The following is a 16,831-nucleotide window of genomic DNA, read 5'->3' as shown; positions in this document are numbered from 1 at the left end:
GGCAAGGGATGGATGTTTAAATACTCTAGGTCATATCGGCATAAGGAAGGGGAGGTTTTGGGTATTCTAAAAGGCATTAAGGTGGACATGTCCCCAGGACCGGATGGGATCTATCCCAGGTTACTGATGGAGGCGAGGGACGAATTAGCTGGGGCTTTAACAGATATCTTTGCAGCATCCTTGAGTACAGGTGAGATCCCAGAGGACTGGAGAATTGCTAATGTTGTCCCTTTGTTTAAAAAGGGTAGCAGGGATAATCCAGGGAATTATAGACCTGTGAGCTTGACGTCAGTGGTAGGCAAACTGTTGGAGAATATACTGAGGGATAGGATCTATTCACATTTGGAAGAAAATAGACTTATCAGTGATAAGCAGCATGGTTTTGTGCAGGGAAGGTCATGTCTTACAAACCTAATGGAATTCTTTGAGGAAGTGACAAAGTTAATTGATGAGGGAAGGATGTCATATACATGGACTTTAGTAAGGCGTTTGATAAAGTTTTCCATGACAGGTTGATGGAAAAAGTGAAGTCGTATAGGGTTCAGGGTGTACTAGCTAGATGGATAAAGAACTGGCTGGGCAACAGGAGACAGAGAGTAGTGGTGGAATGGAGGGTCTCAAATGGAGAAAGGTGACTCGTGGTGTTCCACAGGGGTCCGTGCTCGGACCACTGTTGTTTGTGATATACATAAATGATCTGGATGAAGGTATAAGTGGTCTGATGAGCAAGTTTGCAGATGATACTAAGATTGGTGGAGTTGCAGATAGCGAGGAGGACTGTCAGAGAATACAGCAAAATATAGATAGATTGGAGAGTTGGGCAGAGAAATGGCAGATGGAGATCAATTCAGGCAAATGCGAGGTGATGCATTTTGGAAGATCTAACTCAAGAGCAGACTATATGGTCAATGGAAAAGTCCTGGGGAAAATTGATGAACAGAGAGATCTGGGAGTTCAGGTCCATTGTACCCTGAAGGTAGCTATGCAGGTCGATAGAGTGGTCAAGAAGGCATAAGAACATAAAAACTATGTAGTTCAGGGGTAGGCCATCTGGCCCCTCGAGCCTGCTCCAACATTCAATGAGATCATGGCTGATCTTTTGTGGATTCAGCTCCACTTTCCGGCCCAAACACCATAACCCTTAATCCCTTTTTTCTTCAAAAACCTATCTATCTTTACCTAAAAAACATTTAATGAAGGAGCCTCACCTGATTCACTGGGCAAGGAATTCCATAGATTCACAATCCTTTGGGTGAAGAAGTCCCTCCTAAACTCAGTCCTAAATCTATTTCCCCTTATTTTGAGGCTATGCCCCTAGTTCTGCTAGTGGAAACAACCTGCCCGCATCTATCCTATCTATTCCCTTCATAATTTTATATGTTTCTATAAGATCCCCCCTCATCCTTCTAAATTCCAATGAGTACAGTCCCAGTCTACTCAAACTCTCCTCGTAATCCAACCCCTTCAGCTCTGGGATTAACCTAGTGAATCTCCTCTGCACACCCTCTAGTGCCAGTACATCCTTTCTCAAGTAAGGAGACCAAAACTGAACACAATACTTCAGGTGTGGCCTCACTAACACCTTATGCAATTGCAGCATAACCTCCCTAGTGTTAAACTCCATCCCTCTGGCAATGAAGGACAAAATTCCATTTGCCTTCTTAATCACCTGTTGCACCTGTAAATCAACTTTCTGTGACTCATAGAACAGTACAGCACAGAACAGGCCCTTCGGCCCTCGATGTTGTGCCAAGCAATGATCACCCTACTTAAACCCACGTAACCCATATGCACTAGTACACCCAGGTCTCTCTGCACAGCAGCATGCTTTAATATTTTATCGTTTAAATAATAATCCGGTTTGCTGTTATTCCTACCAAAATGGATAACCTCACATTTGTCAACATTGTATTCCATCTGCCAGACCCTAGCCCATTCACTTAACCTATCCAAATCCCTCTGCAGACTTCCAGTATCCTCTGCACTTTTTGCTTTACCACTCATCGCAGTGTCATCTGCAAACTTGGACACATTGCCCTTGGTCCCCAACTCCAAATCATCTATGTAAATTGTGAACAATTGTGGGCCCAACACGGATCTCTGAGGGACACCACTAGCTACTGATTGCCAACCAGAGAAACACCCATTAATCCCCACTCTTTGCTTTCTATTAATTGACCAATCCTCTATCCATGCTACTACTTTACCCTTAATGCCATGCATCTTCATCTTATGCAGCAACCTTTTGTGTGGCACCTTGTCAAAAGCTTTCTGGAAATCCAGATATACCACATCCATTGGCTCCCCGTTATCTACTGTACTGGTAATGTCCTCAAAAAATTCCCCTAAATTAATTAAGCATGACCTGCCCTTTATGAACCCATGCTGCGTCTGCTCAATGGGACAATTTCCATCCAGATGCCTCACTATTTCTTCCTTGATGATAGATTCCAGCATCTTCCCTACTACCGAAGTTAAGCTCACTGGCCTATAATTTCCCGTTCTCTGCCTACCTCCTTTTTTAAACAGTGGTGTCACATTTGCTAATTTCCAATCCACCGGGACCACCCCAGAGTCTAGTGATTTTTGGTAAATCATCACTAGTGCATCTGCAATTTCACTAGCCATCTCTTTTAGCACTCTGGGGTGCATTCCATCAGGGCCAGGAGACTTGTCTACCTTTAGCCCCATTAGCTTGCCCATCACTACCTCCTTAGTGATAACAATCCTCTCAAAGTCCTCACCTATCACAGCCTCATTTCCATCAGTCACTGGCATGTTATTTGTGTCTTCCACTGTGAAGACCGACCCAAAAAACTTGTTCAGTTCCTCAGCCATTTCCTCATCTCCCATTATTAAAACTCCCTTCTCATCCTCTAAAGGACCAATATTTACCTTAGCCACTCTTTTTTGTTTTATATATTTGTAAAAACTTTTCCTGTCTGTTTTTATATTCTGAGCAAGTTTACTCTCATACTCTATCTTACTCTTCTTTATAGCTCTTTTAGTAGCTTTCTGTTGCCCCCTAAAGATTTCCCAGTCCTCTAGTCTCCCACCAATCTTTGCCACTTTGTATGCTTTTTCCTTCAATTTGATACTCTCCCTTATTTCCTTAGATATCCACGGTCGATTTTCCCTCTTTCTACCGTCCTTCCTTTTTGTTGGTATAAACCTTTGCTGACAACTGTGAAAAATCGCTTGGAAGGTTCTCCACTGTTCCTCAACCGTTCCACCATAAAGTCTTTGCTCCCAGTCTACCTTAGCTAGTTCTTCTCTCATCCTATTGTAATATACTTTGTTTAAACACAAAACACTCGTATTTGATTTTACCTTCTCACCCTCCATCTGTATTTTAAATTCCACCATATTGTGATCGCTCCTTCCGAGAGGATCCCTAACTATGAGATCATGAATCAATCCTGTCTCATTACACGGGACAAGATCTATAACCGCTTGTTCCCTCGTAGGTTCCATTACATACTGTTTTAGGAAACTATCGTGGATACATTTTATAAACTCCTCCTCAAGGTTGCCTTAACCGACCTGGTTAAACCAATTGACATGTGGATTAAAATCCCCCATGATAACTGCTGTACCATTTCTACATGCATCAGTTATTTCTTTGTTTATTGCCTGTCCCACCGTAACGTTACTATTTGGTGGCCGATAGACTACTCCTATCAGTGACTTTTTCGCCTTACTATTCCTGATTTCCACCCAAAAGGATTCAACCTTATCCTCCAGAGCACCGATGTCATCCCTTATTATTGACCGGATGTCATCCTTAAATAACAGAGCTACACCACCTCCCTTACCATCCACTCTGTCCTTCCGAATAATTTGATACCCTTGGATATTTAACTCCCAGTCATGACCATCCTTAAACCATGTTTCAGTAATGGCCACTAAATCATAGTCAGTCACGGTGATTTGCGCCATCAACTCATTTACTTTATTCCGAATACTACGAGCATTCAAGTAAAGTACACTTGTGTTGTTTTTTTAACCTCTGTTTTGAATCTTAACATCTCCAGTTTTATTCCTTTTAGTATTACTGGGCATATTCACTGAGCTCCCCTCAGTCACTGTACCTTGTACTGTCGCTCTTTTTGATTTTTGACTATGTCTTCTCTGCCTTGCACTTTCCCCCTTACTTCCTTTTGCTTCTGTCTCTGTTTTACTACCTTCCCACTTCCTGCATCGGTTCCCATCCCCCTGCCACCTTAGATTAAACCCTCCCCAACAGCTCTAGCAAACACCCCCCCAGGACATCGGTTCCAGTCCTGCCCAGGTGCAGACCGTCCGGTTTGTACTGGTCCCACCTCCCCCAATGCCCCAGGAATTTGAATCCCTCCCTCTTGCACCATCTCTCAAGCCACGCATTCATCCTATCTATCCTGACATTCCTACTCTGACTAGCTCGTGGCACTGGTAGCAATGCTGAGATTACTACCTTTGAGGTCCTACTTTTTAGTTTAACTCCTAACTACCTGAATTCAGCTTGTCGGACCTCATCCCGTTTTTTTACCTATATCGTTGGTGCCTATGTGCACCACGACAGCTGGCTGTTCACCCTCCCCCCCCAGAATGTTCTGCAGCCGCTCCGAGACATCCTTGACCCTTGCACCAGGGAGGCAACATACCATCCTGGAGTCTGAGCAGGTCATGTTACAGTTGTATAGGACTTTGGTTAGGCCACATTTGGAATACTGCGTGCAGTTCTGGTCGCAACATTACCAGAAGGATGTGGATGCTTTAGAGAGGGTGCAGAGGAGGTTCACCAGGATGTTGCCTGGTATGGAGGGTGCTAGCTATGAAGAAAGGTTGAGTAGATTAGGATTGTTTTCGTTGGAAAGATGGAGGTTGAGGGGGGACCTGATTGAGGTCTACAAAATTATGAGAGGTATGGACAGGGTGGATAGCAACAAGCTTTTTCCAAGAATGGGGGTGTCAATTACCGTGTCGCGTCTTTTCGTCCGACGTCATTTCGTCCAACGACACTTTGTCCACGTCTTTTCGTCCAACGTCTTTTTGTCCGCCCGTCTTTTGGTCCAACGTCACTTCGTCCAATTAACCAATTGCAAATCAACTCCGTATAAAAGCATTTAATTGATAGAAAGCAGGCACAATACAGCAAGTGAATTTAATTGCTAAAATGCAAGTAATTGATGAAATTCAAGTAAAATGCAAGCTTAAAAATGCAGTTAAAAAGTTAAAAAATCTAAAAATGCAGTTAAAAAGATCTAAAAGTTTACTACTGATGAATTCCCGAAATTACTTAAAATTGATGTAAATTGTGAGCAACATTCCTCAAGAAATCAATTTTCGCTGTGGGATCATATTCAACGACCAATCTTTTGAGGCGTTCAGTTATTTTCTTATATCGCGTACATGAAGTCGCCTGATCCCCCCGTTACTAAAAGTTAAGTTACAAAAAGTCTTTGACAAAAAAAATCATCCAGCAAAAACACGTAAAAAGTCACAAAAAATCTTTGACGAAAAAAATCACCGGACAAAATGACGTTGGACCAAAAGACGGGCGGACAAAAAGACGTTGGACGAAATGACGTGGACGAAGTCTCGTTGGACGAAATGTCGTCGGACGAAAAGACATAGCACCGTCAATTACAAGGGGTCACGATTTCAAGGTGAGAAGGGTAAAGTTTAAGGGAGATGTGCGTGGAAAGTTTTTTTACGCAGAGGGTGGTGGGTGCCTGGAACGCTTTGCCAGCGGAGGTGGTAGAGTATGATAGCACATTTAAGATGCATCTGGACAGATATATGAACGGGCAGGGAACAGAGAGTAGATCCTTGGAAAATAGGCAACAGGTTTAGATAAAGGATCTGGATCGGAGCAGGCTGGGAGGGCCGAAGCTGTCCTGTGCTGTAATTTTCTTTGTTCTTGGTTCTAAGCCAGTCTTATCCAAGCCACCCCGATCCCAAGGGGACACCTTGAGTCCACGGACTCAAGTCATTCCCTGCTACTCCTCCCGGCCCAGACAGCCACCGCCCAGCAAGCCTCAGTTTTTTTATTTTCTCATTCCGCGTCAACAGCCAATCCGCCCAGGCCCCACTTGTAAATACTTGCACCAATTTGTGCCTCTGTGACATCTACCGAAGGGGGAAGGAGCGTCGCAAAAGAGGGGAGCATATTGTGTCGAACCGGTTCATGAGTTTTAAATCCACATTAATAAAGGCTTTGCATGGACCTGCCGGAATGGGGCACAAACCTCAATAGCGCCGCCAGCGAGGGAGCATCATGGTGTTGAAATCAGCACCGGGCGCTAACCTCGATTTTTCAAATTTGTGCGATTCCATGACCGATCGCGATTTTATATACTGGGTGGAATAGAGAGTGAGTTGGACAGCACAGTAGCACAGTGGTTAGCACAGTTGCTTCACAGCTCCAGGGTCCCAGGTTCAATTCCCGGCTTGGGTCACTGTCTGTGTGGAGTCTGCACGTTCTCCCCATGTCTGCGTGGGTTTCCTCCGGGAGCTCTGGTTTCCTCCCACAAGCCAAAGATGTGCAGGTTAGGTGGATTGGCCATGCTCAATGCCCTTAAGTGTCCAAAAGAAAAGGTGGGGTGTGGTTACGGGGATAGGATGGAGATGAGGATTGGGTAGGGCGATCTTTCCAAGGGCCGGGGCAGACTTGATGGGCCGAATGGCCTCCTTCTGTACTGTAAATTCTATGATTCGCGTTTCTAGCATCGCTAGAATCCAGGCCAGACTTTTTTACTCTACAGGAGTGAACAAAGTAAAATTTTACCTATTCTACATATGAACATCCAGAATTAATTGAATTAAACATGAATTAACAGGCAAATGTTGGTGATAAATAAACTATAAATTGCACATTAAGTGGCAGATACAACTAAGTCAGATCTCACAAATTGGCTCAATAGTCTGATTAGATTTAGGTGATCACACTCAGTCACAAAGTCCTTCAAAACTCTGGCCGGGATTCTCCGACCCCATGCCAGGTCGCAAAATCCCCGGGGAACGCAAAAATCGCGCCCCGCCACCGGCTTCCTGATTCTCCCCCGCCGATTCTCCGGCGCCCGTGGTATTCCCACCACACCAGTCCCGGCGATTGTCTGGGCCCCGAGTTCGCCGAGTCCCGCCGGTGTGGGTTACTGAGGTCCCACACGGCGGGATCTGGAAGGTGTCTCTGCGGGAGCCGACCTGGAGGGGGGTGGGGGGTCCGTTGACGCTGGAGTGGTTGGCGCTACATTTCACACCGGCGTGGGGACATAGCCCTATTATTGGAGAATCCCGCAATCTGTCTTCTTCACAAGGAATTTCAGCTTCTCTCTTTATGGATGCTAATCTGATCCCCAGATGACAGCTGTTCGCTGTACACTGTACAGCTGTACACTGATGAACTGCTGCTGCCTAGTTTGGAATGATCGGTATTCTTTGATATATTTTTTAACAGATTTAGCTTCCCCAGAAATTTTGGTTTCCAAACTTGTTAAATTTCCTTTCCTTAGAACCGGGAGGATCGGTTTCCTCTCTATGTTTATCTTTTCTGTTTCCTTTACAGTCCAGTCTCTCATTTCGTTTGGGTCTGCCTAAAAGTACAAATTAATTTAAAATACAGATTCCTTCACAGTATGATCAGGGCTACTCATCTATGGGTGTTTTGTTATTGTTTTGTTTGATCTCTTAATGATGAGGTCTTGAGACTTGCATATTTAAACATGATTTTTTTTATTGGTAGTTTTTAACTATGTAGAGATTCCAGTTACTATTGCTATGCATGGTGATGCGGCAATACAGGTTGTTTCTTTCTGGAGTGTTCGACCATTCTATTATCATTTGATTCCGTACATCATACCGTGGGCAGTGCTATTCTCCAGTTCCATGCTAACCCCTGCTCTGCCCAGCACCGTTACATTACAATGGCATGCTAGCACACACATCATGCAACATCTTCTCAGAAGAAAGTTTTCCTCCCATTTAGCAGAATATTACTGTATAATACAATCTTCACTTGCTATCCTTTCTTCCTCACCTCAAGTATCTGACTTCATAAATACAGATGGTCTTGACTTTTGACAGTTCTTCCACATCTTAGTCTGTCACATTTGAGAGAAAGGTAGTAGTGCTCTGTCTTTATGGTACTTGGTTGCCACCATTTGATTTGCTTTTTGTACTCCTTCGAGTTATATTTCTCCTTGTCAACAATCTACCTGTTTTTTGCAAACACCATGGGCTGGATTCTTCGATACTGCGGCTATGTCCGTAGGATCCGTCTGGTCTGACAACCAGAAAGTCAGTGCCACCCCCACACCAATCTTCCGCCCGGTGGGGGGCTAGCAGGCACACAGCGTAAAGCCCCCGGTTTTGCCTGCGGATATGACCGGAGAATGGCCGGGTCCGTGGCTGCATATGCGCATGGCGGCGGCCGCACCGTGCAACATGGCGCCAGCTGCGCGCGGACCCGGCCTGCCAGATAGTTCCCCCCTGTAACACCCCACTCGGCACCCTCCACCAGTCCCCCCAGCCCCCGATGAAGGCCCTCCTTCCAGGTGAATGGTCATCCCCCGACTGTGACGCCGCTGGACTCAGTCCCCAGCCACCACATGAAGTCCTGACCAGTGTGACGCTGTCGGGGACTTGGCCTATCGGCCGGGGGGGCGGGGGGGGGGGGGGGGAGCATCGGAGAGGACCTCAGGTGGCGTCCTGAGGCCGTCTATACGGCGTGCAGCGTACTCCATGGATACATGCTTTTTTGTGTGGGCAGAGCATCTCGAAAACAGTGCCGCCCCCGATTCCGGCGTAAACAGAGATTCTCTGGCCAATCGCCGAATGCGATTTCGGCGTCGCCGATTGGAGAATCCCGCCCCATGGATTTGCCCCATTTCTTCTGCAGGGAACGTGCACTCTGTTCATTCCTAGAGTGGACTCGAATTTTCTTTTTCTGTGATATCCACATCGTTCTTGTTGGATGTAAACATTTCACAAATGGGACCCTCATTTCCATTTGTTTCACAATCTTAGCCAAACATTTGTTTGCTGTTTTATTTTCAAATAGCTTTGAAAGCTTGTTATTGTTTGTGATTTACAGCACAGGAGGAGGCCATTGTCATGATTGCAGACACACGCACAATGATATATGGCAGGCACAGACAAGCACCTAATGGACACAGAGAACAGGACATGACCAATAAGCAGGCAGGACACTCAGGGGTGGGATCTGACTATAAAAGACACGAGGCACTCACACTCCGCCTCTTTCCACTGATGAACATCTAGAGAATCAGTCAAAGGTGTTGTTACAATCTCACACCTACACCACGTGGCTAAGAGCTAGTCTGGTTCAGTCAGACAGAGTAACCACACTTAAGTTAGCAGAGAGTCGAACTCACAGAGAACTGTGCTAACTGTGCTATTAGTTCAATAAACCTGATCTAAGCTGCATCCAGTTGCAGCCAGTGTTATACCAGTGTATCTAACACGACAGCCATTTGGCCCATTGTGTCTGCACCGGCTCACAAAAGAACAACCTGGCTAGTCCCATTCCCCAGCCCTATCTACGTAGCCCTATAAATTTATCACTTTCAAACATATATCCAGCTCTCTTTTGAAACCTCCTATGGAATCCACTTCCACCAATCACCCAGGCAGCGCATTCCAAACCCCACCAACTCTCAGAATAAATAAGTTTCTCTTCACCTCACTCCAAGGTCTCTTGCTGACCATCTTGAAATTGTGACCCCCTTGTCACTGACATCCCAACTAATGAAAACAGAATATCCATCTTTACCCTGTCAAAATTGTTCAGAATTTTGAACACCTCAATAAGGTCGCCGCTTAATCTGCTCTGCTCTTTGCCCTTTGGGAGGCAACTATTTCTTTGTTCACTGTCAACACACAAGCCTTCTCTCACTTCCTTTTCCCCATTTTGTCTCTTTTCCCCTTACAGGTACTTCTAAAACTAGGCCCATTAGTCAACCAACCCACTTGCCTTACAAGATTAAATGCACCCTCACTACACTATTTACTTTCTCCGCCAGGAGATTGGTTCCATTTCGGCTCAGTTGAAGCCCATCTCTTCTAAACAGCTTTCTCCTTTCCCAAAACTGATCCAATGACCCAAAAATCTAAACTCTTCATTTCGACACCTCAAGCCACACATTTACCTCCCTGATTTTCCTTTGCCTAAATGGTGAAGCTCGTGGCACAGGTAGTATTTCTGAGATTACTACCTAGGGGGTCCTACATTTCAACCTACTCCCTAACTCCTGAAACCGGTCCTGCAAGACCTCAAAACTTCCCTCCCCATGTTGTTGGTTCCCGCATGAGTGACAACCTCTGGTTGTTCACCCTCCCTTTCCAGAAGTTCGTCCAGCCAATCCGTTATGTCCCAAACCCTTGCATCCGGGAGGCAATAGACCATATGGGACTCACGATCTCGGCTGCAAACTAGACTGTCTATCCCTCGAATTATTGAGTCACCCACTATTACCACCTTTCTAATCTGTCTATCAGCCTCCCTCTATTTTCTCAGAGTAGCCGCAGGCAACATTGTACTGTGGTTTTCTCTTGAGTCATCTATGCCTGATTTAGTCGTGTTGTTTACTTCATAGGCATCTAAAATTTCATACCTGTTAGACAGCTCCAAGGAGTCCTGGGTTTCCTGGACCTATTGTCTCCTTTCCTTTTGACAAACTTTCCTGCAATCCCGACACCCCTCCTTGTTTGCCTCTCATGATGTGAAGTGACCACTCTCTGGTAAGGCTGTTCCAGAAACCTCTTTCCTTCTTCTATGATGCACAGGGAAGAGGGTCGTTGATCCAAATCAGAGAGATGTTGTTCAAGGACTGCTATCCACTGGTATTTTTCCATGGCTACACTTTAATTCTTCAAGGAGTCTTTCAGGGTAGCAATTTCTTTGCATACCTTTTCTGCCTGCTGTTGTGCCTCGTTGAGTTTTCTCAACTCCTGATTTGATTCAGCCAATAGGTTTCACTCCAGGTGGCATCAAGAAATGGCTGAAAGCACTGGCTACCGCAAAGGTTATGGACCATGACAATATTCCGGCAATAGTACTGAAGACTTGTGCTCCAAAACTTGCCGCACCCCTAGCCAAGCTGTTCCAGTACAGCTACAACAATGACATCCACCTGGCAATGTGGAAAATTGCCCAGGTGTGTCCTGTGCACAACAAACAGGACAAATCTAACCCAGCCAATTTCTGCCCTACCATCATCAACCGTGCTATCAAACGGCACTTACTGAGCAATAGCTTGCTCACGGATGCTCAGTTTGGGTTCCACCAGGGTCATTCAGCCTTGGTCCAAACATGGACAAAAGAGTTGAATACCAGATGAGGTGAGAGTGACTGCCCTTGACATCAAGGGAGCATTTGACTATGGCATCAAGGAGCTCTCACAAAAACAATAGAGAACAGGATAATATAGGGCTAGTAGTTGACGAGGGGCCTAACCCACCATCGGCCTTGAAAACTGTATACACAGTGCTCCATCGAACCTGATAAATCCAGTCTCCAGATCAAGATTATTAAAGCATGGCATGCAATTTTCAAACTCAATCGGGAATTCGCCTCCCACCTCCTGCCAGAGAACAGCCTCTAATTCCTGAACTGGTGAAGGATAAAGAATACACCATGCAGCAGGATCTCAACAAATCGAAGGTGGGCCTTTGCGAAAGTGTTCTATCGAATACATTGGCCAGGACTCTCCCTTCTGGGATCTAAGTCGCCACACCGGTGTAAAAACTGCCGCCAATGACTCCGGCGTCAACGGAACCCCAAGGTGAGAAATTCTCACCTATCTAGGGGGCTAGGTGGACGACGGAGGGGTTGGCGCCACTCCAGCCAGCGCCGAAGGGACTGCGCGAGTTCGCATGCGCGGAACGGCAGTCGTGATCTCACGAATGCGCGGAACCACCCGTGTGATTCCACGCATGCGCAGACTGGCCATCCTATTTTGGTGCATGCGCGGGGGGCTCCCTGCTCTGCGTCAGCCATGGCGGAACCTTACAGAGGCTGGCGCGGAACGAAGAAGTGCCCCCATGGAACAGGCCCACCCGCAGATCGGTGGGCCCTGATCGGCACCCCCCCCCCCCCCCTGCCAGGTCCTGCCATGTGGGACCATACGTAACCCACGCCGGCGGGACTGGCCAAAAATGGGCGGCCGCTCGGCCCATCGCCGGGGGGGCCGCTGCCAACCGATCATCCAGGGACATAATTAATGCAAAACATAGATCTAAAAAAAGACAACTATGATATATACACCAGGATAAAATAAAGGATAAAACGATACAGCAATTATACGGGGCCTTGGTGAGGCCACGCCTGGAATATTGTGTGCAGTTTTGTTCCCATTATCTGAGGAAGGATGTTCTTGCTGTAGAGGAAATGCAGAGGTTTACCAGACCAATTCATGGGATGGCAGGACTGACGTAAGAGGAGAGCTTGAGTCAGTTGCGATTGTATTCACTGGAGTTCAGAAGAATGAGGAGGGTCACATAGAAAACTATAAAATTCTAGCAGAACTAGACAGGGTAGACGCAAGAAGGATGTTCTCGATAGAGGGGGGTGTCCAAATCCAGGTGTCACAGTCTGAGGGTTGAACATTTAGGGCTGAGATGAGGAGATAATTCTTCACCCAGAGAGTGATCGGCCTATGGAATTAGCTGCCACTGAAAGCAGTGAGGCCAAAACACTTTGGGAGCGATTCTCCGGCCTCGTTATGCTCTCGCTCGAGACCGCAATGCCTGGACACTGCAGGAGGCAACATCACATATGCAGCAACCAACATCCGACACCCAGGGGATGGGACAACTCTCCCGATGGTACCACCCCACTTTCCTCATCATTCCCTCACCCCTCACAGTCCACGGCCGAAGGGTGGGTGAGTGCAACGGGGAGGGGACCAGCGCCTGGCCCAGGGGTGTCTGGGGTAAAGGGTTTGGGGTCCGGTGAGGGGAGCGCCCGCTGCAGCTGGGAGCGCATGGGCATAGTGTTCTGGGTGGGGTGGTGGGAAGAAATGGGGGAATGGAGGGTCCCAGGTTGGGAGCCACCACTGTTTGTCAGTCTAACACCCTCTCCCAATTCCCTACAGATATTGAACGGTATCTCTCAGAACTTGCCCTAGTGGTGCTGCTGCTAGGCCGGGCAGCCAGATGCTGGAGACAGCAGACCATGTGCCAGACCTCACCCACACCCTGCGGACCCGGATGGCCATTTGGCCAGGGAGGGACCGGGGGGGGGGGGGGGACAGAGGCGTAGGCCTGGGGCGGACGCCCGCGATGGCCCAGGGTAGACAGACGTTGCTGGTCATTTGAATAGATGACGGATAGCACGTGCTGCAGGAGGTTCCACCTTCATCAAGGAAATGGTGCGGCACCTGTGCCACATCCTCGTGTACTTGGCACCACGTGGAGGAGAAGAACACCCTCTCCTGGTGGCTGTCAAGGTCACCGCAGCCCTGAACCTTTACGCCTTGCGTTCATTGCAGGGTTCAAGCAGGGACCTGGGTGGCATCTCGTAGGCCACAACCCACAGGTCTATCGGACAGGTCATGGATGCCCTGCTTGCATGGCGCGGAAAACTATATCAGCTTTGACATGGACCAAGCCCAACAGGTTGGGACCCAGCGTCTTCTCTTCCCGCTTGGTGTCCATCGGGCCCTGGGGTTCACCTTGGGACAGAGGGGCAGCTGGTTCGAGCCCCTGGCTCATCGATATCTGCACCTAGGCGTCAACACCCTCGGAGATGCTCCTCAGTGACTGGGACAAGTTCCGCAGTGCCTCGGCCATTTCCATCTCAGAGCGGGACATGTCCAGCAGGCACCTCATCAAGGTCAGCCTGGTGACATCCCCCAGCGAGTCGGACAATCTGCCAAGACCCTCAGCCATGGCCATCATCGACTGCAAGGTGACACCTTCACTAATGGTGCCAATGTTGTGCACCAGGCTCTCCACTGTCGTCACCACCCTAGTAATGTTGGCCTCGGTGCCATGCATTGCCGCCAATATTTCCTGCGCCCGTAATGTCTGGGACACCTCCAATTGGCTATGGACTTGGGTAACCCTGTAGCAGAGGCTCAACATCAGGCTGGGACACAGCTGTGCCCTGGGATCCAGCAGACCTCCTACTGCTTCTTGCCTTGGGGTTTCTGCCTCCACCTGATGTGCATCAGCAGCTGTGTGGTGCTCACCAGATTGTGCCCCAGAAGCTTGTCCACTAACAGTGCCCACCAAAGTGCATGTATATGTGCTGGCGGAGGGTGGGGACGACAGCTGTGACGCATAGATCATGGTCTTCCTCAGTGCATTCCTCCAGGGTGTTCTCCTGGGAAACTGGAGAGGGGGCACCCGGGATGGGCTGGCGCCGTCAGCAGGAGGACCTCCAGAAGAATGGAATGCTCAGTGGGAGGGATGGGTCAGTCAGCATGGCATTAACAACTCATGTCTGACAGGTCTTCCAGATGGGGCCCGGTGGATCCTCACCTCTGCGGCTTCCACCAACGTCTGCATTGGTGACTGCTCGGTCTTTGGCCAGCCCCTCCAAGGCCAGTTCCTCGAAGGTGGTGAGGATTCATAAGCCTGGACTGCCTCCCCCAGTCTGGGCCCTCTCCTGGCGATTGTGCAAGAGCTTCTCCTGCGGAGACATTGAGAGAACATCATTAGTCACATGTGTGGTTCACAGTGGTGGGGTGGGGGGGGGGGTGTGAAGGAAGGGTAGGGGGGCTGAAGGGAGAGAGGGGGGTGAAGTGAAGATGGGGCCGTATGGAGAGTGGGGGAGGGGGTGGATGCTCGTGTGGGGGTGGAAAGGTCCCGGGAGTGGGGGGTATTATGTGCCGGGGTTTAGAGAACCCCAGAGTATATCATGGAGTTCACCTGACCCACAACGTTAAATATATTTTGGTTATGGGGAGCACAAGGGCCCACTTTACAAGTGTGGTGCAACAGAGAGCTAAAGTATGTTTAAAACAAAACTACGTTTATTCTATGAATCCAATTAACATTTTATAAACACACAGTAAACAATTTATCAACTACCAATCCTGACCACCCTCATTATACAGCTGCTTGCTTTGAATGCAGCTATCCACCTCTGGAAACGAAACCAAAAACACATGCAACTGCCAGCTCAAAAAAGAAAGTGAAAGACAGACAGCCCAGGTCCCCCACACACTGACATGACTGCAGCTATTTGATAAACACCCATTTCTTAAAGGTACATCCACCTGACCGGGGGCATTGGTGTCAACTCCCCTGTGCTGCCCGGTTGGTGTAGGTCATTGACCTTCTTAAGGCACTGGAGGACAGTCCTTCAGGTCGCATTCCCTCAGTTTACTGCCACCGCCGCCACCTCGTCCCAGGCTACACTGGCTGCCCTGTGGCTCACCCTCCATGACCCTCGGGGAAACAGGACATCCCTCCTGGCCTCGACCGCATCTAGGTGCCTCGCCAGGTCTGCATCGCTGAATCTTGAGGTCGGTCTCTGGGCGCCATGGCAGCGAGCTGATTGGGGTTGGCTGTGCAAGTGCTGTTTAAGTGCTGCTTGAACTTGTTAGTGGGGGGGGGGGGGCTGGAGAGCGAAGTCCCGACGAAACAGCTGGCGAGCCTTAATTTGCGGCAAGAAGCCTATGGGGTCTCGTTAAGTGGACCAATTAATGCTGAATAGCATTGCTGGCCTCACTGGGCCAAGCGCTGCGAATCTCCGGCAGTTCCCGCACGCTGCCACACTTAGTAATCTTTCCGGAGAATCACGTCCTGTTTGTTTTCAAGGAGCTAGATACATTTGGGTGAAGGGGATCAAAGAATACGGGTGGGGGGGGGGGGGGGGAACGGGGGGCGCATGGCAGTTTCAGGCTATTTTAGTTAGATGATCATCCATGATCATAATGAATGGTGGAGCAGGCTCAGAGGGCCGAATGGCCTCCTCCCGTTCCTATTATCTGTGTTTTCTACAAGCAGAGTCTCAGCTCGAGAAAATGCAGCTGCTCCTGTGCTTACATCATGTGACTCTCAAGACTTGCATTTATATAGTGCTTTTCATGACCACCTGATGAGTCAACTTTTACAGAACTTTCAAGCCAACTAAGTACTTTTGAAATGTGGGCACTTTTCAGGACCTAACCAGTAACCTGAGTACTAAGACAATAATCATGCATTTTCATTAGTAAAATTGTATTTCTAATTTACAAAGAGTAAATGCTAACATTAGAACATATCCAGTGGAAATGTGAAATGTATTAAGAAAGTCAAATGAAATCATAACCTGTGGAATAAATTAGCTTTCTAATATTTGTGTTAGAGAGATTTACTTTTAAGAACACTATTACAAAATCTAGTCACATTCAGTTTCATGAACAAGTAATGAGAATTCAACAAGTAAATGTACCTGGAAAATTTTGGACAAATCTCGTAGGTTAAATATGTAATGGAACCTTATTGCTGTCGGCAGGAAGTTCTGAGTCATTTTCTGATGAAGAGAGATAGCAGCCTGAATGACAGTATTAACAAATTTCATCACGCTGTAACTGAAACTGCGTTCTTGAAAATGAGCATTAAGAATGTTGCTGTATATTGTAGTCAATGCATCTGTACCAGGGAAATTAACAGCAAAAACACAGAAATGTCTCTGCAAAACACAAAAAGAACAAATAAAAAGCCAAGATTAACAGCCACATGAAACATCCTGGGCTAGATTCTCCGATTTTGAGACTAAGTGCTGACGCCGGCGTGGAAACAGTGGTGATTAACAACAGCAAAAACGGCGCAACAGGTGCACCAATTCAGCAACTCTAAATAGGCTAGCACCATTGCAGAACACAACCGGTTCCAAGCA

The 16,831-nt window shown here is 47.7% G+C and overlaps 1 protein-coding gene across 1 annotated transcript in view; it reads right to left on the bottom strand.

Moving 5' to 3' along the window:
* LOC119962304 (dynein heavy chain 11, axonemal-like) overlaps window positions 1-16,831 on the bottom strand; it is a 690,045-nt gene that overhangs the window by 317,840 nt on the left and 355,374 nt on the right. Inside the window, exon 33 of the mRNA XM_038790290.1 lies at window positions 16,385-16,624. Within this exon, the coding sequence (XP_038646218.1) occupies window positions 16,385-16,624 (240 nt within the window). The remainder of the gene's footprint in view (window positions 1-16,384; window positions 16,625-16,831) is intronic.

This window comes from Scyliorhinus canicula, chromosome 2 (assembly GCF_902713615.1).
Source record: "Scyliorhinus canicula chromosome 2, sScyCan1.1, whole genome shotgun sequence".
NCBI lineage: Eukaryota > Metazoa > Chordata > Chondrichthyes > Carcharhiniformes > Scyliorhinidae > Scyliorhinus > Scyliorhinus canicula.
This window is presented reverse-complemented; position numbering and strand designations above follow the sequence as displayed.